General features: G+C 45.9%; 1 protein-coding gene across 2 annotated transcripts in view; it reads right to left on the bottom strand.

The window, feature by feature from the left end:
* pawr (PRKC, apoptosis, WT1, regulator) overlaps positions 1-16,366 on the bottom strand; it is a 49,407-nt gene extending 33,041 nt beyond the window's left edge. Inside the window, exons 1-2 of one of the 2 annotated variants that reach the window (XM_079755650.1) lie at positions 16,263-16,366; positions 15,197-15,890 (exon numbers count right to left, since the gene is read on the bottom strand). In XM_079755650.1, the coding sequence (XP_079611776.1) occupies positions 15,197-15,811 (615 nt within the window). In that variant the 5' untranslated portion in view covers positions 15,812-15,890; positions 16,263-16,366. Of the gene's footprint in view, positions 1-15,196; positions 15,997-16,262 lie in introns of both variants that reach the window. The other variant, XM_079755649.1, reaches the window with a different exon arrangement.
* Between the last annotated feature and the right edge of the window lie 8,146 nt (positions 16,367-24,512).

The raw sequence follows: 24,512 nt of genomic DNA, 5'->3' as shown, positions 1-24,512 counted from the left end.
AATGCATCTACTCTTTACTACTCAGACTTTTAGCGGACGTTCGTATCCAAAACCCTGTGAAGTGATTCAGATGCGGGTTTTCTATGGAGCAGGTAGGGGTCAGGGCTTCTTGCTTCGGGATGACTCCAGGTCAGGCTGATGACATTGGCTAATCACTAAATTATCCTACCCCACAAACACTAGTTTGAACTATTGAAGGTTTTTTTACATGAAGAATAGCCATGTGTATTTTAAACAAGATTTTATTTAATCACCAGCAAGTCGTTTCAGCCCAGCGGCCAAGGTAAGGCTGCCTGCCAGGTAATGAGTCATCTCTGGCAGCGGACTGTGATTGCTCACCCTTTCATAATCCAAACAGTAGAAGCCCTTCAGCCACTGTTTGAAGTACCCCTCAAGGGGGGAGAGTGGGCAGCATAATCAGAGAGCGAGAGGGGGCGAGAGACACACGAGAGAGAGAGAGAACTATTTGGATAAACACAGGTACCGGTGGGGTGCAACACATTTTGAGCTTGCGCTTTTGGTCAAAATAGCAGTTTAGTGGGGAATCAAATAAATAAATGGGAAATAATGTGGTCCAGTAGCCCAACTGGTAGGATATGCTAGGGTTACTGGTCATTCCCAGTGGAGCCTCCTCTGCAATATCCTAAGGCTGAGTTTGTAACAAGACAATCTAGCCAAGGACAAATGTGCCTAAAAGTAAGGAAACAAAGAATTGACATCAATAACATTTTGAAGTGATGACATCTTAATTTGGCCAAACGATTTTTGTGGTTGTGTAAGAGTGGAGTTCCTTGTAAGATGGCGCTATCTTTGAGGATACACTCATCTTAAGTTTGTCCTCATCTACCCAGCTCTGTGCCTCAGCAGGCGAGCAAGATAGTGTTTCACGACAGCGTGGAGATACTTTGATGGTAAGACACAAACAAACAAGAAAACAAACACTTGAAAGTTTGCTTCTCCCCATCGCCCTGGGGTTTAGCTCTTACCTTCGTGTTCTTTTGTGCTTCCGATTTAATTTTCTATTTGATGTTTGCCAGAAAGGCAGCAAAGTTTATGAAAAAATAATTGAATGTGACCTACTCTCTCTCTCACTCTGTCTGTCTGTCTGTCTGTCTGTGTCTCGGTCTGTGTCTCGGTCTGTGTGTGTGTGTGTGTGTGTGTGTGTGTGTGTGTGTGTGTGTGTGTGTGTGTGTGTGTGTGTGTGTGTGTGTGTGTGTGTGTGTGTGTGTGTGTGTGTGTGTGTGTGTCTCTGTCTGTCTGTCTATGTGTGTGTCTCTGTCTGTCTGTCTATGTGTGTGTTTGTGTGTGTGTGTGTGTGTGTGTGTGTGTGTGTGTGTGTGTGTGTGTGTGTGTGTCTATGCGTGTCTCTCTGCTCTGTCTGTCTGTGTGTGCGTCTCTACACACGCGCGCGTGAGCGCCACGAGTCAAGAATCACTTCCACCCCTCCCTTCTCCTCTCAAGGTGTTCAGCAGCCATGATCCCAATATGCTCATACCCAGGTATGCACCATCTGTGCCAGGTTACCGGGTGCAGCAGGGTTGGTCTTCCATGGCCCCCGGCTCCTGGCTCAGCGGGGGGGGGGGGGGGGGGGGGGGGGGGGGGGGGGGGGGGGGGGGGGGGGGGGCGGGAACACAATACACAGACACAGTGTGTCGGGAAGCGGGGCTGCGGCGTGCCTGGCATTCCTGCGCGGGCGGGGCGGCCTAGCGTCGGCATTGTGTACAGAGGCCATTGTGTGTGTCCAGCGACGTGCGCTGCGCAGGCCGTGACTCATGCCAGGGGCCCACACCACCACCACCACCCCCCCGCAACACCACCACCGCCAGGGGGTTCATGGTGCGAGTGTAACCCCGCTGACTCGGGGGGGGGCGAGGGGGTTAGAGGTAATGAGGGGAAGTCTTGTGCGTGGGGAAGTGGGTTTAATTCGACTGTATTTGTGTAGCGCTTAATCACGGGTAGACTGAAAGGGCTTAACAGGCCGAGTGTTTAGGACCGCCCCCGAGAGGGCAGGAAAATCTCCCTTAATTAGCAAGGAAGGAATCTCGAGAAGGAACGCCGTGCGGGATTCCTCCTTCCAGGAAGGGAGTCGAGGTCACTACGCCGGTTTCAAGATATACGGTCCCAGAAATATGTGCCATAAACAATATTGTGGTTTTGAGACCATTTTATGCCACTGATATAATGATAATATAAAAGCAGGGTAATGCCAGTACACCCTTTCAAAGGGCGATGACCTTTTACTTCTTAGGAATATTCCGACTTTTTTATTAGAATGCAACATTTTTTTTTGTGTGTTCTTTTCTACATCCATGTAGTAAAGAATTTACTACTCTTTGCTACATCCATGTTTAGGAGAAGCTAGTGTTTGAGGTGGATTCCTTGTTCTAAGACTAAAATCAGGAGGAGGAAATGATTGCCCAAAGATGGGATTCTGCAGTATCATCAGGATTTAGTTGTTCTGTCCGGAGCGACAGTAGGTGAAACGTCAAAATATCCAGTACAATTGAAATGCATGTGTACCTTTCAGCTGTGCCGTTTTATTGTGGACACAGCTGAAAGGGAATTTTATGGAAACCATTGTCGAAACTCCAAAGGTATCCAGGGAATGATGGGGATTTCCATATGGGGAATCCGTCGCGCTGACGCAGGCCGTTCTGTTCTGCATGAACGCATCACATTCACAATATGTCCCAACATGCACACCCTCACACACTCAAGGCGTTGTCAACCATGCAAGGCGACAGGCAGCTCGTCGGGAGCAGTTAGGGTTAGGTGCCTTGCTCAAGGACACCTCAATACTCTCAGCTAGGAGGAGCCGTGGATCGGACTAGCAACCTTCTGGTTACCAGCCGAGCCGCTCTACCTCCTAAGACACACGCCGCTCATTAAATACATAGAAAATATCTGAAATGTTTTTAAAAGCGGTTTATTGCGGCAGATATGAAAATTTTAACATTAACTGTTCTTTCCCCTGCCATGTTGAAAATGGGGGCCAGAGGACTTCTTCAACTGGATGACATTTCACGAGGTTTGGATTGCATCACATCCCCCTCCATATTCTGTCCTTTTCAGCCCATTTGGTTCCCCTACTCAGTTAGACTCAAAGCCAAACACTGCTTGATCTGATCTTCTGACTTGGCAAGAGAGGAGAAAAGGCAGAGAGGGAAAGGGGGACTGAAAGCGAGAGAGAGAGAGAGAGAGATCCAGACTGAATTCAAGACCGTCTGTCTATCTGTACAGATGGGACAGTGAAAGGGAAACAGGGAGAGATATTGAATCAGAGAGAGAGCGAGGGACTGAGAGATGAAGCCTGACAGACAGAGTGCGAGTGATGGCCTGAAAGCACCAGAGACTGAGAAAGTGACAGAGCACAGGAGAAGAGCGAGAGAAACCCTCAAAGAAACAGATACAGGAGAGAGAGACAGTTGGTGGGACTGAGTGACGAAGAGAGAGACAGCCAGAGAGAGAGAGAGAGAGACAATAGTAGCAAGGTGGAAAAAAAACTTCTAATCCTAGCGCCAGTTTAAAAACTCAAACCATGTGTCCGGGACTTGTACGTTCCACGGGCTGGATGCAAATGAGCCGCTTGAGGACACGGCCGCGAATGGGACTTGTCTTATTTAAAGAGTAAAAAAACAAAACTATATCAAAAATAAAAGATGGGGGGGGGGGAAAAAAAAACATAGGCCTGCATTCCGAGCAGAGCTAAATAGATCATGTGTGTCCGAAGGGCAAATACCAGAAGATATCAAAGGCAGAGAGGGAGAGGGACAAAGAAATAAAATGAACAGGATGGACAAAATACTGAATCCCAAAGTACTAGAGAGATGGAGAGTAGAGGCAAGTTTGTTGAGCAGGGTTTATCCTAGTGGTGGAATTATTACTCAATTGAGAAATCGATTGCCTTGAACAATGTACTTATTACAATTTGTAATTAATTTGGCCTTTATCAAGTTTAAACAACAAACATGTGATGCCAATAGCTTCACAAATGGTGACAATTTTCATTATTAGTTGGTGATCATTCATTATTAGACAAAGATCATTATTAGTTAAACCTTTTTTTTGAGGGTGGGGTCAGAGCTGGTCAGATAATCCAACAAAAGTGTTCTCAATTTGGGCTTTGGTGACTTCTGATGTAGTAATGCGCGATATAAACGATATACGATATAAACGATTAAAAAATGGAATACGATAGAGATTTTAATTATATCGCTCTATCGCGATAATGCATGTTGATGACGCAAAATACAATGCTTAATTTTTGGTTTGGTGCAATTCCTTTTCACATTGCAATTTTCGCAACAGTGCCAGAATTCGTCAACAAACCTGCATGTGTGCAAAGAACGTCAACCCATTTGTACCGGCTGCTGTGCGGCGCAACATTGTATCTAGTAGATACAATGTTGCTCCGCGCAGCCGGTACAAATGGGTTGGTAAACACGCATTGATGCGCAATCCGGTCTTAAAGGGAAACACGCACAGATGCGTGATCCGGTCTGAATGGGTTAAATCATTGGACAAAAAGGTCTGGGGCGTTGTAAAGCGTTAAAGAAAAAGGGGGGGGGGGGGGGGAAGCTCCAGTGAAAGTAAACAATCATGGATATCCAGCGTGATATACATTGATCTGCGGACTGGTCCAACTCCTTCTCCCTCATCCTGACTCGGAATGTGTTAAATGCATCGGCATTTGTAAGTTATGTTTTCCAGCATACTTTTTACTTGCTTTTGTCGGACTGTCGGAATGTCTTTTGGATATCGGACCCAAATATCCAAAAGACGTTCCGTCTCCTCTTTGCTCCATGTTGAGCAACGTCTCCGAGACCACCTCTCCGGCTGGGTCAACCTCCTTTTGATGGTTAAAAATATCACGTAATCGACAAAAATCTTAACAATCAATGATCGATCATCAATGAATCATGCCCATCCCTAATTGTCAGTACAGTGTCTGTTCCTTTTCTAGAAAGACACCCGTTTTTCCTGTTCTCTGCATCTTGGGTGGCATTTAAGAACCAAGGACTTAAACTAAGTGTAGTGCCTTTTAGAATGGTTTGCACTAAAGCAGAGAAACCCAATACTAATTTTATTTATCTACAACATTATGTTGTATGATTACAGTGTTTCACAATAAATGTTCTCGAAATGACCTTGATGATACTATATTTGATACTATATTTCTCTTTTTTTAAATACATTTAGCAGTTTGGCTTTCCTTAGGGTCTATGTAACCTGTTCTGAAACGGTTATTTTATGATTTGATATCGTGATATATATCGTTATCGCAAGAGGCTGCAATATATATCGCAATATGGATTTTAGGCCATATCGCCCATCTCTATTCTGATGCATGTTTGATATTATTTATGAAATGAAAGACTCAAATATAGTCTTACAACACATAACTAATGGGAAAAAACAACCACAACTACTTCAATATAAACACCCCCTGGCCTTTTCCCCAGTCATACTCCAACAATACCTACAGCCCTGTCGAAAAAGGCACCATCGTATTTCTATAGCGCGAGTCACTCAAGTCAAACATCCGACATGACCCCATCTACACTCAAGGCTACACCAAATGGGTTCCCGACCCAGAGGTAGAGAGACATGGCCACACAGGTGTGCCTCAGGGGAGGGTTTATGAGCCACACCGAGGCAGAACGTGTACAATAGAAGAAAAGAAAAACACAAAAACTATCTTTTTTTATTATCTGGGGCACAGCAGTCAGGGACGTGTCTCCGCATTATTTTCTGCTGCTTTCTGATTTTGCAGTGCATACGTTTGTTCTGCTCTCTTTGAAGCGGTTTGTGATGTCTGACACTCGCCCGAGGCTCTTCTGATAGGGCAAACAAACCGAAAAAAAAAAATAATAAAACACCACCGATCTGACTTGACCTGAGGGAGGAAAACCGACCAGAATGAGAGAGAGAGTTTGAGAAAGAGAAACAGCAGCAGCCACCTCTGTGCAGATAACACGCATTAGTATGCACGCGGACGACGGGAGCGTTTTACAAAACCATCGGGGGCCGTCTCCTGGGGGCCCACGGCGCTAGTCTGTCACTTTGATTAGGTCACCGGCAGTTTATGGCGTGGCCGACGCCAAATTAGAGGCGGGCGCGGAGGAACACCCCCCCCCACCGTGGAGGGGAGCACATGTCGCCGAGCATCAATCCAGTCTGAGCTCCATTCCAACTGCCGGGATAGAAGTCGGTTGTTTTCCCCCTGCGGCCCTTCAAAGCAGAGTACCCCTGCTGGTGCAGCGTTTTGGTCTGTAATAAGTCTGTTGTCTGGTTTAAGTCTGTTTTACTGCGGCATGTGGCTCAGGTAGTAGAGCAGGTTGCCCTGGTGACCTGAAGGTTGCTAGTCCTATCCCCGGCTCCTCCTACAGAGTGTCGAGGTGTCCCCGAGGAAGACATCCAAGAGGACAGCTCACCCTAACTGCACCCGATGAGCCGGCTGTCGCCTTGTACGGTTGACACCGCCGTCGGTGTGTGAATGTGTGCATGAATGGGTAAATGTTGGGCGACATTGCACAGCGCTTTGAGTGGCCACTGGTTAGCAAAGCGCTATATAAATGCAGTCCATTTACCATTTATCTGTTCTGTGTGTTTCAGTTCCCGGCATGAAAGCATGTCATTTCCCCTTCGCGATTTAAAATAAGAGCAGCCTTTCCTCCCCGTGGTTAGAAATAGGGTGTCATACCCTTCCAACTATTTCTGGGGTCGTTTTCCTCTGAGCAGCCTATTGATTCGTCGAGAGTGCCCTACTGTACGCACGAAGCAGACGCTGAAGAGATGACGGTCATTAACCCAATAATGCAGCCGAGGAGCCGGGAGAGAAACACAGACAAGTTAATCATTAGGAGTCATCTCTGGAGTGGGAACGGACGGAGATGGATCCCAAAGATATCGCCACATTAAACCAAACACCAAGCAACGAGCACACGATTCAAGAGAGCCGTTTGAAGCTCAGGAGGGCAGACTTGGTGCTTATTAGCCCAAATAAACCCTCCTTTAACAACACCAACAAACAACAGGTGGCATGTAAAAAGCTCTTAGTACAGACTGCGCTCGCTGTGCTACAACCTCGCAAACTCGTCCGCAGGCTTCGAGGTACGGATTGGACCGGTCCAATCAGGCTGTCATCGTTGTTGTTGACGTTGCTGCTGTTGTCCTACAGCGACGTCATGCCGGGCCGAGAGGATCGGATCTAATGACGGCTTTCTTGTTTTGTGGACCGTTTTACAAAGACAACGAGGGATTCAGAGGCGTCTCACTGCCCGAACATGACACAGTGATGACTCAAACGACCAATTAAGCACTGGTCAAGATCACACAAAGGAATGTGGTCTGGACCGACGCGGGGGTAATGGAGCGAACCATGTCGGGGGACTGGGGGGAGACGAAGAAACAAAATGTTGTGATTACGATTTTATATCACCCACAATGCCCGGTACCATTAGTGATACTAGGTCGACAACACTCTGTAGGTACAACATGAGAATCCTCTGTGTTTAACTTGGCATAAATACCATCAATTTACACCAAATAAGATAAGTATTAAATACATTTTCCATCAATCCACTAAAAGAAAGTACTGCGTCCGCTCTAAATATCCCCATATGGAAGATACCGAAGGAGGGTGAAGATTTAATCTCTTCACCAGCTTTCATTTTTCTTTCAATAAACCAATATATTAAAGCTGTGCTGGGGGGAGAATACAGATGAGTTCATTATCATCAGTCCCTGCTTCCTCACAGACGAGCTATGATAAAACACATACGCCTGGAATACCAGAACACCACTGAGGCTGCATTTTAAACGGTTACTTGTTATCCTTTGTTTCACCCGGCGGTCAATTTATTTCTCTATCTGTAACACAAGCTGCTCAAGTCATTGAGACAGTGAGAAAATAAGTCAACACCAAGTATACCAAACAAGTTTGTGGTATATTATCCGCAACATCCATAACACAACCCAGTACTTTTTTGTGCCATGATCAGGATCTGTCTGTCATCTCTCGTAGACACAGGAGAAGTCCTTCACTGAGTTAACTGTGTAGACAAGGCTTTGGTGACAGAAAGCCATGTTGACGACCCAAAGTGACTGTGAACTCAGATTCATGTCATTGATGAGCAGGTGGGGGTCGGTGTAACTGCTGAGGAATGCCTACAGGTAGACCGTTTTTCTCCTTTTCACCCTGGGACCAGGTTTCAAAAAGGTGTGTTTTCAGGCAACGGAAATACTGGATCTGTCTGGACGGTCAACCCAAACTGACAAGACTTCTGCATTTTCATAAAAAAATAATTTCCGTGGGGACGGGGCCTATATCAGTCGAATGCCAATCCTTTCATTCAGTGAAGCGCTTTATAGAAAGTGTGTACAAACACAGCTTTGACTCAAGGAAATGTGTGTACTTTGTTATATTTTACGTTCAAAACAAGCGATTTATCTAAAACTCGTCGACCGATTCGAACCCCTGCTTAATTGTAATCAGACGGACCCAGCGGGGAATGGAAAGCAACAGGGCATGAATGAGTGGTCTCAGCATGGGACGGGAGTGCAAAAATAGAGATAGTGGGAACGGGAGGAGGGGGAAATGTAGAGATGGAGAGAGGGAGAGAGAGAGGGGACGAGTGGAGTGATTTGTTTTATTCTACCTTAATGAACACTAACAGGCTCACGAATTTCTAATCAAGCAGAGCGACTGATTAGGGTCAGACTCACACGTTCCCAGCAGCCGTCACCAAACAGACAGGAATGTCTAACAAACTGAATCACACACACACAGTGGGGGGGGGAGAGGAGCAGGATCAGACACTCTCTGGTGATCCGCCTGCTTCTCCCCTGCTGGGGAGGGAGGGATACACACACACACACACACACACACACACACACACACACACACACACACACACACAAGCTGGACAGATTGTCTGGGTTTTTCCTCAGGCGCTCATGGGACTGAGGTGCCTTGCGGTATCTGAAGAAGCTACACTTGTACACAGCTAGCAGTTATTAATTGTCATAGGATTGGTATTTTTTGCAATCTTACATTAGTACGTGTTCCGTCTCCCGGCTGAAAGGAACGAGGTTTCAAACGCCAATGTCCTCAGCCTTTCCAGTAGTCAACACTACCTGCCCCACAAGGACGTGCATTTTAAAATACGGCAAAACGCTCCGGATATAACCACAAATGAATTACAATCAGAACAATTCAGAAATCGTTATTATTTCCACAACAACGTAACATAAGCTCATATATTAACTGATAAGCAAATCCATCTTTCATGAAAGTTATGCAAGGTAGCCAGGGCTTATGTTACTGGTGTCACATCCGATAAGTAACGGGGCTTAATAAGGGATATAACAGCAGTAAAATACAGGAATTTTATCTGCTGGCGGGAAGAGGGAAGTTTAAAGACTTGTTTACACAGAAACATCTGGTAATCCCCAGGGTCTGCACCGAAACTGCTGCTTGGCTTACAGGCATCTCAGGCGAACACGCGGGCGGTATGAAAAGCTATCTTGGTCAGGCTGGTGTGTGTGTGTGTGTGTGTGTGTGTGTGTGTGTGTGTGTGTGTGTGTGTGTGTGTGTGTGTGTGTGTGTGTGTGTGTGTGTGTGTGTGTGTGTGTGTGTGTGTTCTACCGAGTTTACAGATCATCCCACAAATGGTGAAGACTCTTTGGCTGCCAGTTAAAACAAAATCGAGCAAAACCTCCAACATCACTTTGGGCTCTGGCGAATGATAACAACCGTTTTTTCATTATTTATCACAATTTATGGACTGAAACTGAGGTAAGAAAACAAAAGAATGCACAGGGACACTGATCACCTGCCGCCTTTATTTGGACCAAGAAATCTAAGAGGCACATTTCCTCTCCCTCAACCACAAGAAGCCTCGTCACTCAGTTCAACACAGGTCTTGCATGACTGTGCATTGTTGTACCATGTGTGTGTGTGTGTGTGTGGGGTAATGATTAACAGACCATCAGGTTCTCCTGAATGCTCAGCGACAGTGCCTTGACCTAGATACTGGACTGGATCGAGATTGTGTGTGTGTGTGTGTGTGTGTGTGTGTGTGTGTGTGTGTGTGTGTGTGTGTGTGTGTGTGTGTGTGTGTGTGTGTGTGTGTGTGTGTGTGTGTGTGTGTGTGTGTGTGTGTGTGTATAAATAACAGCCCCCCCCACACTCAGTGCAGCGGAGGACAGACCATAATAAAGATTTAGTATTTGTTCTGGTCGACTTGAGGAGAAATATTCGATCGAACTTTCAAACCATGCCAACTCAAATAATACAGAAAAGTAAAATATGGTTGAAAAATCAGTTCAAATACGTATTCTCAGATGTACGTCTGGACAGCTGTCTGCCCCGGGTCCCATCACATCACTCGGACCCGAGAGCCTGCGTTGCCATGACGACAGGGCATTCCGCTGACGCTCACCTCTTGAGAAGCACAGGTGGTGGCGGTGACGATTTTGGTAGAGATGCCGGTGAGTGTGGTAGGGGTGCCTGGGACTTTTTAATGTTTCCATTGGAACCAAAGTCGACAGAGTAATATGGCGAGGGTGAGAGTAACTGCACAGAATCCCCGTGCCACGCTCCATTACGTGGGTTTTTACGAGGTGCTGAGAGACCCCTGCGACCCAATAAAGGGGCCCTCAAACAGTTAACGATGTGGTGGATGGAGGCCAGCACTTCCACATTCCTTTCTTCTTCCTTCCCCCCCCCCCACCCTCACCCTCCCTCCCTCCCTCCTTCCATGCTGGACTTCCACCAAGTTTCACAGAACGGCTCGGTCCAAGGATTGGTTTTCATCACCGATCCATGCCTTTGAGTGACTGTGACCCTCGTCGGCCATCTTGGGTTCGTTCCAATAGCTCAAGCAAGCAAAACGTTCCTGGGAACCGCTCCCGGGTACCTGGCAGACCGGCCTGGTTCCATTAAGGAGTTTAACATTCCTGTTGTTCAACCCAACAACTGAAGATTGAGGGGGAAAGGAAAAAAACATCCCAAAACGCCCAAATAACTTCCCGCTTACCTAAGCAGCTGATAAAAATCCCAGTGTTGTGTTGCCGTGATTACATGACCTTGTTTGGGGAAAGAGTTAAAACAGCGAGTGAAACTCTATTCCCACACAATGTAGATTTTTCATTCTTCATTCCATCCTGGTGGAATGTCATACAACAACATGTAGCCGTTAGCCCGTAACTGGTTAGCATTACAATTAGGGGAGGCAGTGACACTTCACTCTCCACTTCTTAGCATTCACTCTTAGCTGGTTGGCATTAGAATTACTGACAATGCGTAATATTTAACCTCTCTTGTATTTGACCATTTTAAACACTTAAATTTTAACACACTCCATCATTGGAAACAATCTACAATTAAGTTCTCCAAGTTATGCATCCCAAAATTGGCAATCCAGTAAATACTGTATGCATGACATGATTGATACAGTCCAGGAAGAAGGAACCTTTTATCGAGGCACATTGTTGAACTCAAAACAAAGTCTCCCCTGAAGCATAAGAAGGAACTTAACCGTAATCAACGTCAGAAGATACACAGACAGTCTGTCAACAACACAGACCAGAACCAGACCCAGACATCGGGAAAACCCAAGACGGTAAGGGCCTCCGGTGGCCTTCAAAGTCCTCGCACCGCAAACACACAGCTGCAGGCCACGCTCCGGCAGATGTGCTGAGCTCCACAGGGACAAGAGAGGAGAGTAATGACCCTACTGCAGAGGCTACTGTCTCAGCGGTAAGTGGTCTGGGAACTCTTTAAGTGGACCTTTAATGGGATGAGTACGACAGGGTCACACGAATCTGAAGCCCTGCCCCTCTGACATGGAACGTCAGCTTGGCTGTAGAGGTAAGGGCACAGCATTCAACAACGCCTCAGTCAGGGAAAATTATATTTGATTCAATCTTGTTTGTGTAGCCCTTGATCACAGGTACCGTCTCAAAGGGCTTAACAGGCCGTATATGTATGACACCCCCCTGACCCTAGCCCCCCAGAGGGAAAAACTCTCTTAATTAGCAAGTTAGAAATCTTGACAAGGACGGCAGAGTTGGGGATCTCACCTTCCAGGGAAGACCAGGAGTGCAATGGGTGCCATAACTAACTAACATACATGAAAACTCCTGACATAAATACTCATAAAACATCAGTCCCTGAAATTCCTCTTACCAAATCCCCTTTAGTTTGTGCGTTCCTGCCACAAATGTAAAACAATGGAACTATAGGCGCTAATGGATTCCAAATGACATAAGTGCCATGTTGAGTACTTTTTTATTTGTGGTGCACGCTACATGTTTGCGGCTGAAATGGTACATGGAAGTCAATTACCCTAATTATGTCGCTAACGGATGTTTTAGTGAAGCGAGGAGAGACAGTTTGATCACCCATGCCGGTACTTTCCATTAAAACATGGCAAGAGCGTTCTGGCGAAATCCTCTCGTTGCCTGATTACCGTTCACTATGAAAAACAGGACGGTCATTTAGCCCCTAAATGGTTGCTAAAAGCTTACGACAAAACCGCCAACTCAAAAATACGACCCTGTTTGGTTTTACACGTCGACTTTCAAATCTCAACGGGGGACCAACACGTCTGACCAGCGAGCGGATTAAAACGGTGACACATTTCATTAACATTTAGGACATTTAGCAGAAGCTTTGACCCAAAGCGACTTACATTTGTCAGAAGAAAGGGAAGCAATATATCGCTGTCGGTACAGTAAGGATGTTCATAGAACCAAGTGCCGAGCACTAACAATCGCTAGGTTGACCCATTCCCCATATACAACAAAGCTAGCTAGGATAAGAGGCTATACGATTTTTAAGGGCAAGGACGTACAACATACAATAAGTGCGTACATTAAGTGCAAGGACGGACAACATACAACAGGTGCGCACATTTAGTGCCAGCACGTACACCATTCAACAAGTGTGTACAGTAAGTGCAAGGACAAACACCATACAATAAGTAATAAGTGCCAGCACGTCCAACCCACACGCAACAGAGCAAAAACTAGCGAGAAACACCCAACACAAACACAGCAAGCAGCTCGCCTACAGAAGCCAACACCTTGGCCGTTGCGCTCTGCCCCAGAACCACATGATCATAACGGCAAACAAAGTCGCCACGCTGAACAAACAGTGCCCTGCGAGATGAGGTAATCCCTCTGGACGGACTGCCCTGTGGTCCCTTAGCGGGCCGATCGCCGGTAATGCCGTCATTATGTGCAGGGTGTCAGAGCGTTGTACAATACCGTGCCGTCAAACAGCAGCACGAGGGCCTCGCTGGAGTAGGGGCCACGCTGTAAAGGGGCCCCTCCATGTTCACCGTGGCCATGGCCTTGATCCACTGAACCAGTCACCCACATCGGAGTACACGTTCCATGGTCGGGAGCTCATAACTCACTAGGGTTACACACACACACACACGATCTGGAAGGTAATCAGGTCCAGACCCGGTGAAAAGTAACGGGTTTATCTGTGATAAGGCTCACACACACACACACACACACACACACACACACACACACACACACACACGGGGGGGGGGGGGGGGCAGTTAGGGTCAAAGGCCACCCTCATGCCCCAACACAGGTACCCAACCATGCGCCTGTGTTCATCTGACACACGGTATGACGCACTTGTCCGTGGTCGACGGTGAACTTTGACCTTTCCTCCCCAACCGCCACAAGCGCTTGCTTTGGTTAAACCACCGGCCCGGTCTCACGTTAACACCGAGGCAGCGTTCACAAATCTGTTTCCTGCAGTGTTGTTCTGCTCATCCCCCCCCCCCCCCCCCCCCCCAAAACCCTTTCTAGGACAACAAAGACCGGCCGGGCAATACCGTTTTCCCCTGTGCAGAACCACACCGCAATACACTGCACTGCACTGTCCGAGCCAAACCGACAAACAGCTGAGTTTCCTTTCCCCCCTAGCAGGCCTCTCGTTCACATCTCGATTCCCCGCGTCGCCGGTCGCGTATACAGCGATCGACGCGGGGCCGCGGCCGGACTTGGCACCTGGGAGGGAGACAAAGACAGCAGCTGCTTCCACGCGCTATTGAACTGGGATTAAGGGCTTGCGCGGCCGGCGAGAAGAGATCTGCTGTGTCAACTGTTTGGGTGTTGGGTTACCCAACACCCCATGGTTAGCCCCCTCCGCTCAGGAAATTGGGATGAGGTCGAAATGAGGTTCTGTGATTGCGAGTGTGAGTGAGAATCCGTCGTTGAGGATAGGTTGGACTAAAAGGGGAGATGTGAAATGTGATCATTAGGGGGAACAGGATCGTAGACTGTGATTGACATAGAAATAGCCCTCGACTGTAGAGCGGTCTGTGTGAGGGCCTGGTTAATCAGACTGCTCTGGGAACGCATGCAGCATTCCAGATAGAACCATAGAGTTCTGCAGTGGATAGATTGAACCGCAAGATAAACGGCTTTCCAGCTCTCTCTCTCTCTCTCTCTCTCTCTCTCTCTCTCTCTCTCTCTCTCTCTCTCTCTCTCTCTCTCTCTCTCTCTCTCTCTCTCTCTCACACACAAAACAAACACTCACTTGTCCAAATGTTAGCCGTTCCTGCTAGCTTATAGCGTATAGATGCCCATTGGCATAGTCAGCCGCAACCTCCTCCTCCTCCTCCTCCTCCTCCTCCTCCTCCTCCACCCAACCCCAAAGTAGGAAACCCCTAGCATTAGCTACGGCCCGGTGAGTGCATAATAACACAAAGTACAGCAACAAGCAACACCACGGTCAAAGTCTGAGTTGTGGAGTTTGACCACAACCTCTCTGCAGGGCCGAGGTGGTTTCCTTTATCGCTTAAGTTATGGGACTTCGTCCAAAGTGTTTGTGAGCACCTGTTCATACCTGCATGCTCATGCATTGGATTTGGCTTTTGGCCTGGGTGTTATCTAAAGGCATTTTCCCATGACATTATAAAAAACTATTTTCTTTCAATCGCACACAATTTTTTTGTGTGTGCTGTTGGTAAATATGGACTGTGCGTGTGCCTGTGCCTGTGTGTACAGGATTTGAACAGAAACCGATTTCTGTTATGTTTGTTAAGTTGCAAGGTGCTTCAGGTAGTTCTGTGGGTAATTGACAGCTATGACTTGTGTGCCCACCATCACACTGGCAAACAAACACACAAACAAACAAACAAAGTGGGGTTGGAAGACTCACCTCGTTGGACGGTATACTGACAACGCCTGTTGATCGCCGCTTCTCCCGCAGCTTTCTCTTCTCTATCTGTCCCTTGCCTTTTCTGGCGCTGGGCCCCGCGCACTTCTTGTCCTTCCCCTTGCCGGGGGACGGACTGGACGGGTCCCCGTCCACCTCCTCCACCTCCGCCGCCGTGGGGCTCGAGTCCACCGACGGGCACGGAGGAGGAGGAGCCTTCTGCTCCGGCTGATGGGACTGCTTCTTCAGGTTACCCCCCGGCGGGGCCGGCCCGGGATGGGGTTCCGCCTCGGGTTTCTTCAGGGCCGGGGACGACATGGACCGCGCTATGGGTTGGCACAAAGCCGCGGACGCGATGTTCCCGGCGGACCCCCCGCCGCGCTCCACGTTCCCATTGTTATTGAGCTCCATGTTTGGGGTGCTTTTGTTGCTGTGGCTTGTGCCGAGTGGGGCCGCGGGGGTACCTGCGCCCGGGGTACCTGCACCCGGGTGACCCGCGCTAGCGCCGGTTGCCGCGGCGATGTCCCCCAGCATCTTCAGACGCATCTTCTCGCGTTTGGCTTTCCATTCCTCCAGGAAGTCCGTCTGGGCGTTGGGTTTGAATCCGCCCGTTGCCATGATGCCTCTGAGCGGATGGTTATTCAAGAGCACGTCTGCGTGGATTGGGGGGTCGGGAACGGGAACGAGAGGCGCGCTCCTGGGGAAAGTGCACGATCAACTTTAAGCTCCTCTCAGCCGGACCAGAGCTTCTAATGGTTCCTCATTCCTCACAGTGGGGGGGGGGAGGGGGGGCGATACGGGTTCTATAAAGAGAGAAATAAGACTTCATATAAGATAAAATGCAGTCATTCAGTCTATGATACCGAGCAGATGTCATCACGAAAGATCAGCATTTATCCAGGCTACGTCACAGCCAGGATACGCACCACAAGTTGCAGGAAACTTCCAGATCAGCCCGACTTAACTTTTATTTTGGAGGCTAACTTAGTTTTTACGCACACCTAAGCCAACATAAACGTTTACGAGGCGAGGCCTACGTGCTTTAGGGAGGTGTAAAGTGTGAACTCACCTGTGTACTCGGTGCTCTCGCCGACTCTCAGGTGTCGTCAGGCTCCGCGGTAATGAGGAGCGACCGTCTGGCGCACGAGCAGCAGCGGAGCTCTGCTCCTCCACGCCGGGCCGGCCCGAGTGCACCCGAGTGCTCACGGAAATACACGAGGGATAAAAGTTGGGCATGGCTACTAAAAAGTCAGTTGTGGTAGATTTTAATAATACATCTTAATAAATAATAAAATGTCTTAATATATATATATTTTTTTATGCCTTTACAACATTTTTTTAATAAGTGAAGTGGATTTATGTTTTCGTTTTTAAATTGTACATCTGTGTGCATGAACTTTAAATGGATGTGTAAAGTTCACAAATGTATTTGTAGACCTTAATCATTTGATTTTGAAATGATAGTGGCTTGAAGCCACTGTGTGTTTATACACAACACACACACACGCACACGCACACACAGACACACACACACACACGCACACACACACACACACACACACACACACACACACACACACACACACACACACACACACACACACACACACACACACACACAACCCTCCCTTGTCTCTCGTCTCGTTTGCGTGTGATTCGGTTCATCTCCCAAAAGACCAGTGTCATTTATTGTGTATGCATTCGACATTCCTACGGAAAACAAGTTTGTTGACGATCGTGTCTTCGCCTACGCAGATCCCACAGGCCCACGGCAAACGACGACTCCCTCCCGGGCCGTATATACACACGGATGACTCACTCCGTCACCACGGGCCCCGGCAGCATCCCAGATTAACCTCTTATGTGTGTCTCTCCGGCTGAAATACTCGATATGCTAAACGTGACATGAGCCACCATTGGGCGTCTAGTTGTGCACAATCGCTCTTTTGTCACTCTCTCACACACACAATAGAGCACAGCGAGATGAAAGAGTGGCGTGCACATGCTGTGATGGATGCTGACATGAATGTGTGCCGCTGCATAACTGTGTCGTTCATGGCGACACACGAGGTGGCTAATCCGTTGCAAAGCCATCATGGGTTTGGACTTGTGAGTGAGAAGAATTTGAAACAATAGTTCATGTTAATCTTTATTGATTATTTATTATTATCTCATTGTAGTCCCATATACAGTGAAGGAAAACAAAGTGTGGTGTTGTATTGTTCTCTGCCTGGTTCCGTATTGTTTATTAATTAATTAATGAACAGGCCTTAATGAGTCAACCGTTTTCGCTTCTAATTGGATGCTATTTAGTAGTACTCACCCTGCGACTTTATTGTCTCTTGTTCTGAACCGCTCCCAGTTCCAGGTAGGCCTGTGATGTACATTATTTTAAGTCTATGCTTTATTCTGACCACGTGTTTTCAAGCCAACATCAGTATCTCATTGGACCACTATGGAATGCCAACACCAGTTACGAATGGCTTCTTCTCCACATACTGGTCAACACAACACCATATAAAGTTGTTTGAGTTTGAAGATAAGTCAAAACACTACAAATATGGCCTCTTTGCCATTTTCACCCAAGTCAAGACCGACTGAAGGGTTACCTGGGTAAATTAAAACCTGTAGGCGTGGCTTATTTACCATTCCGCCCACTTCCAATATAAACTGAATTCTTACTCGTGTTCGAGGAACCAGCTCCAGAACGCAAGCTAGTTTACCTTGAGTCTCTGAATAAACCACATGTTAAACATTCATACCTAGCCTGAAACAACGCTGCCACAAAGGATAAAATTCGTTTTTCACGCATCACTAAACACCACTTCTTGTCGGTCTGTGTTGACAGCTGAAACTCATAGGCCTGGCTCCCATAAGTCCCCTCAGGAACTCCAACAGAATCCAATTCCTGTTCGCATTAGCGTTGACTCCCTCCACATGGACCCATCAGGGCTAACACTCTTAGCCAAACCCACACTTCTCCCCTTAAGAGCTTTAGACCACACCGGTGGGTGCTTACATTCAGGAATCAAAGGCCCTGCTGGGATAACACACTTATCACCCTAAAGCTCAGAAACTCTATCGTACAGAGACTTTTCCAAGGCTGCTTTCAGCGGGTCAACGATGTTCAATCACCTTTAGACTTGCGGCGTTGTAAAAAGGTCACTGCAGGGGTTTATACGGTTGAGCAAACAAGCATACAGCTCTTGACATTACAAAGGTTAACGGAGGAGAAAATAAATGTGTTGGGGTGCTTACTGTTGTGTGTGGAGGAAGGAAAATTGAAAGACTAACGTTATGTTTTATTTCACTCACTAGTTGCCTAATTTCCTAAACCCTATATATAATGAAACCTGTATAGCACCCTATTTGGGGAACTAGTATTGAGAATTGGGGGTATTTGGACACTGATAATACACAGATTACAACTGGATTGTCATCAGATTAATCAAATTAAACATCCTGACACCCTCCCTCTCTCACCACTAAACATGGGTTCCTGAAACGGAAGTCCCTCCCTCTCTCTCCACTCAACCTGTGTTCCTGAAACAGGAAGTCCCTCCTTTTCTCTCCTCTAACCATACATTCAAAGCCTCCTTTTCCAGGCCTCTAGGCAGGTCATACTACAATAAAAATACTCCATCGCCAGTGTTAAAAGAAACCAGAATAAGTTAGCTACTCCTTAAACCTCAAGCCACTCTGAAAGCAGAGAGACAACACGACTGCACGTAACCTGACATCCCCTCTCTACTTCTGGTAATCCTTGTGCTAGTGGATTAACTTTAAAAAAAGACGGCCCACTGTTTTTCTGGTATTAGAATTGCAAGCCTTTAGATTTTGATACCATCTCAAGTTTTGCCTCTGACATTTGAGGAATAATCGCCTGTGCCGGTCAATATTAACCTGAGGCGCCAGATGATTTGTTACACAGAACAACCTGGGAAGGCCTCCTTTGAAACAGTTTGGGGAAAGGTTAAATACTTGGCAGGTGATTGGATGAACCATGTGTCTCTCATGTCTGTCACATAGATCATGTAGTTCCTTATAGGACCCTCTGATTGGTCCAGGCCGCTGTTTTCGACTCAATCCGCATAACTTTAAGCCTGGAAGAGGGATTTCAGCAAGGTTGTTCGTGATCTTGTGGATCCAGCAGCCTTATGTGAATGTGATGGGATTACTAAAGCAGACAATGTCATGGCACTGAGCTGGCAGCAACACCCTCCACTGTGCATTCGCAGCCAGCCAGCCAGCCAGACAGCAAGCCAGCCAGCCAGCCAGACAGCCAGCCAGCCAGCCAGCCAGCAAGCCAGCCAGCCAGCCAGCCAGACAGCCAGCCAGCAAGCCAGCCAGCCAGACAGACAGACGGACAGACAGACAGGCAGGCAGACATAGACACTCGCCAGACAGCCAGCCAGTGTCTCTCTCTCTCAAACCATTGTAGCAGTCTCTCCTGGATTCAGTAAAAGTATTTATAATATCTATACATATCTATTGCCAATATGAATTGTTTTAAAACACAGTGATCCTGGCTTAGAGCCATTCATGGGAGCATTCCCGCCCCACATGTAATCAATAGCATACAGTAGACTCTGATCTTTGGGAGCCAACATGATGAGATGTACTTCACGAAGGTAGGTTTCGGAAACTCCACGTCCGGCTCATCGAAACCTGAGGAGGTCAGAGAGGAAGAAGGAAGCAAGGACGGAAGGACACAAGGAGAGGAAACAGGAGTAGGACACAATGGCCGCCATGCAATAGCGTTTGTGTATTTAAAGTGGTTTTCTATGACAAAAATAAACGGTTGGATTTAAAATGAGATTCCAAAAGAGGGCATGGCGATTATTATAATGATAATGATTATGATTCTTAAAAGGACTATTGATATGATGATTATTGTTGTAAAATGGATATAAAACAAATATATTAGAGATTATGTGCGTACCTAAGAGATAATACTAAGTATGAGGATTCGGTGTATGGGTGAATCGCTATTAGAACTCATATGAACAATTTGAGTCGTATGAGGGGTTCAGCAATAGGGCCATCAAAGTGATGACAATATTCTAGTTTATCAGGTCAATGTTTATAGATATGTTTATACCGTACTAAATGGAAATAAATCAGCACTAAACATTCCTCACAGTGCTTTTTACAGCCATTGTGAAAATACATTTTCCTTCCGGTCATTGTAAACCAGAGAAACACGACAGGCGCCTAAAACTCATGGGCCATGATAGTAAAAAGAGGAATGATCTTGAATGACCCATGAGACCCAACCCGTTTCAGTCGAATCCTCTCTCCACTTCTTACCTCATCCCCTCTGTCTCCACCTGCTTAACCTCCAACCAGTCCTCACAGCTAGTTCATCAAAAAGCGTTTAGGACGAGCTGTCCTCATTCAAAAGCAACAGCTCCACCTAGTGGTGAACCCAGGGAAAGCAACGATTGAGATGGATTTAGTTTAAAATAAGACGGTTATCTTTAGGTTTGACTTCCGAATAACTAGGTAAGGAACAGTGGGGAACCTAATAATACAACTAATGTGGTCATCTGTCGTTTTGTAGCACATGTCTTATCAATCATGCATTGTCAATGTGAGTTTCACATGATATGTGAACAATACTATAACAATACTTTGCTGAGGTGGAAGTGGACAATTTGATATTATCAAAGACAGTCATAACATTTAAAGTAGGCCTATTAGGATTGGGGGAAAAAATATGTGGTTAGTTTAACCAAAACTACATGCAAAGTCCTAGTGTCGTAGCCAGGACGATCGATTCATTCGCAACGTTTGTATTTCATTTTAGGGGGCGGTTCTGACCATGGATGGGTCACCCCCATGCCTCCTCCAGCCAGAGCACGAATGTGGCCCGTGGTGTCCCCGGTGTTCACACGCCCATCTCTTATCTAACCTGGCCGTCTGTCAGAGATCCAGAGACGAGACGAGACATCAGCGCCACCGCCCCAGGCTCGTCCTGGCCGAAGACCCCAAACCTTCGGGATGAGGGGGGTGGGAGTGGGTGGACGGCGCGAGAGAGCGAGAGAAAGGAAAATAGTGTATAATCTATTAAATTATGATCAATTATGGCCCCCCTTGCACTCCTGTTCATCCCTGGAAGGAGGGATCCCCCACTCTGCGTTCCTTCTCAAGATTTCTTCCTTGCTATTTAAAGGGAGTTTGTTCTTGCCCTCTGGCGGGGCTATAGGTCAGAGGGGTGGATACATATATGGCCTGTTAAGCCCTTTTAGACTGTACCTGTGATTAAGGGCTATACACGTAACTTAATAATTCAATCTACCCTATAGTGACGTAACGTGTGGGAGCTTTTTACCCATGCATGCTGTATAGATAAACCTATAACAGCAGATAGTGGACTGTACCAACTGGTTAATCTCTCCATCATGGGGTTGGAGGGATCATGTGGGTCGGGCCGGTAGACTTTTAATGGCCTGTTATCGCAAATCAACATCACACCTGGTGGTGAGATAATGGTGCTTTAAATAGACACCGAACACCGCGTCACAGGGCGTAGAGTTCTGAAAGGAAAATAAGGACAATTATTTTTTATGCCTCCTCCACCGCAGCCAAATTGCATACTGGAAGTCTGGCGAAGGGGCGTAAAAGGTTTAATTGCGGCTTATTTAGCATCTAAAGAGCAATTGTAGCAGTTTTCTACTTCTTCAAAGTTTGGGAAATTAATTTGTCTACATTCAACATCGGCGACTGAGTGTGAAATGTTGAGCTTCACTCTCGAGGAATATGATCGGAGAAAAAAATTGAAGAATGGATGCAACTACTGCTTGTTGATAGTAGTAGCAGATTAAGTGATTTACACAACACATTTCTTCTCTAACCTTCAACCTTTAATAACTTATATCAAACAGAGCATTGACGTTTTTCTTACATGCAAATATTGACATTTGCTGGTAGAAAGTATACATCAGCTTACAGGATTTAAAACGACGTGTGCAAGCGTGATGTTTAGAGTCTAGTCTGCCATCTAGTGACTGGACATAGTATTAATAATAATAATAATAATAATAATAATAATAATAATAATAATAATAATAATAATAACCGCAAGCGGTGATTAACGGGGTCCGAGCAAAATTAAAAGTCAAGAACACACTGATGGAAGATATATAAATATAACATATAATTGTCATATTTAAGGAAAGATGTTCCACCTGAACTGCAGCCTCATCCACATCGTCAAAATGTCTATTGATAAGCAGACAACATCCAGAAAACTCAAAGCACACATTTCTCAAGTTAATTAAGGGCTTTCTTCAAAGCATATACCTGAAAAATCTTTGAAATTCTGGGGAAATTATACATTTGTAGACAAGAACACTAACGGAAGAAATATTAATATGACAGAGTTGATTATGAAGGAAAAATATGCCATACTGTGTCTTGGCAGTCAGATTCTTGGAAACTTATGAGCCGGAATGTTGATGGCCTGATGAATATCAGGTGCTGTTCAATGTTGTGTTTCTTAAATGAGTGGCAATGATATAATGTCATGTTCAGCTTGTTCATAATTCTCTAATCAGGATTCGAACTCGTACATGGCATTATCCCGTTGAGCCACTGACATTGCTGAACTGCATGAAGCCTCATTCACATTCTGAAATGTGGATTGATAAGCACACAACATCAAGAAAACTCCAAGCACACATTTCACAAGAGAATTAAGGGCTTTCTTAAAAGAGTACAGATCTGAAAATCTGCACTGCTAATGGTATCCACCTAATGTTGGCTCTATGGTAGTTATACAATAACAAAATGGTCGTATAGGCAAAATGGGTTGAGACTGGACGTTTGGGTTTTCTATGAAATTGTGGGAAAAGTAAACATTTTCAGAGCAGAAGACCAGGGTGAAAAAGGTCCATCTGATTTTAGAGATTAATATGATGAAAGAATTGTTGAGTACAGGTCAATCTCGTAAGGAGAAATAAGGCTAGTTCATATTTTTTTTAAAACGGCGCCACCTTTGGGTGCAGTACCACAATTTGGGGGTATTGGTATCCACCTAATAATAGTCTTATATGGTCAAATAAGAAAAATGGGCTAACTGCTCCAACTTTATTGGCCAATATTTCTCAAATGGAACTAAGTAAAACAAATTCTGTTCGATGATTTTTGTGAGGCTTTGTCTAAACATTTTATGTGGCGATTTAGGTGAATTTTTGATTATTTCTGTAGCCTGTGAATCTTTTTATCATGTTCAGGGTTTTATAAAAGCGTCTGATTCTAGAGATTAATATTCTGTAAAATGTTGAGTCCAGGTCAATCTGGTGAGGAGAAATAAGCCTAATTCATGATTTTTTACAATAGCGCCACCTTTGGGTGCAGTACCACACATTTGTGTTTATGGGTAGAGGGGGTTATTGGTAACCATACCTGAAAATTTCAAGAGTTTTCGACTTACGGTACAGGCTGCAGTGTGACTTTTACAGAATTTAAGGGGGAAAAAAAAACGTTATTAGGGGTTATGGGTCTGGGCAGTTTTGCTCGGACCCCTAATAATAATGGATTGAATTTATATAGCGCTTTTCTAGAAACTCAAAGACGCTTTACAGTGAAGGGGGGACCTCACTGCACCACCATTAACGAAATGGTATCATATTAACGAAAGTTAGGTAGGTGAGCTTCCAATTAGTTTATTCTGTCTACAAGTTAAGAGTTTTATTGAAATATTTCAATATACATCTCGAATATGCAACTAAAACTACTCATATTCAGATTATCTCATTTATTGAAATATACTCGAAAACAGACATACGTAAATATAAATCGAGTATATTATATCATTAATATTGGTTTATCAAATGTATTATCCCTTAGAGGGTCAATTGTAAGAGTCAGTTATTGGGTGTCGTTGGTGTTTATTTTATGGCGTAGGCTATATTATATGTATATTATGGCGTTGTGGGTGTTTATTTTCTTAAACGGAACCCTGCTGATTAGCTTCCCCCCACGTGTGTGAGTATTGTGACTTTGTCTTGTCAGCTCTTCCCTCCTCTCCATCTTCTCCTCTCCTCTCTCTTATCTCTGCTCTCCTCCCAAGCTCATCTAGGATTGTGCTAATTATTGTCGTACATTACACACTACGTGTGTCCACATGTCAAAGCCCATTTAGTTTTTTTAGTCTAAAATAGATGTTGTACAACGGAACTCCCTCTGTGGGAGTTCATAGTGAATCACTATGGTGACGTTGACGCTCCCGCTCGTGCCGACTCCTCCTCCCCATAAGCCACGCCCACTGACTGGCTGGACGGCGCGAGGAGAGGGAGAGACCCCGACGCTGTTG

This window comes from Pollachius pollachius, assembly GCF_949987615.1.
Source record: "Pollachius pollachius genome assembly, chromosome: 18".
Classification (NCBI taxonomy): domain Eukaryota; kingdom Metazoa; phylum Chordata; class Actinopteri; order Gadiformes; family Gadidae; genus Pollachius; species Pollachius pollachius.
Note: the sequence above shows the minus strand (reverse complement) of the source record. Positions and strands in the feature narration are given on the sequence as shown.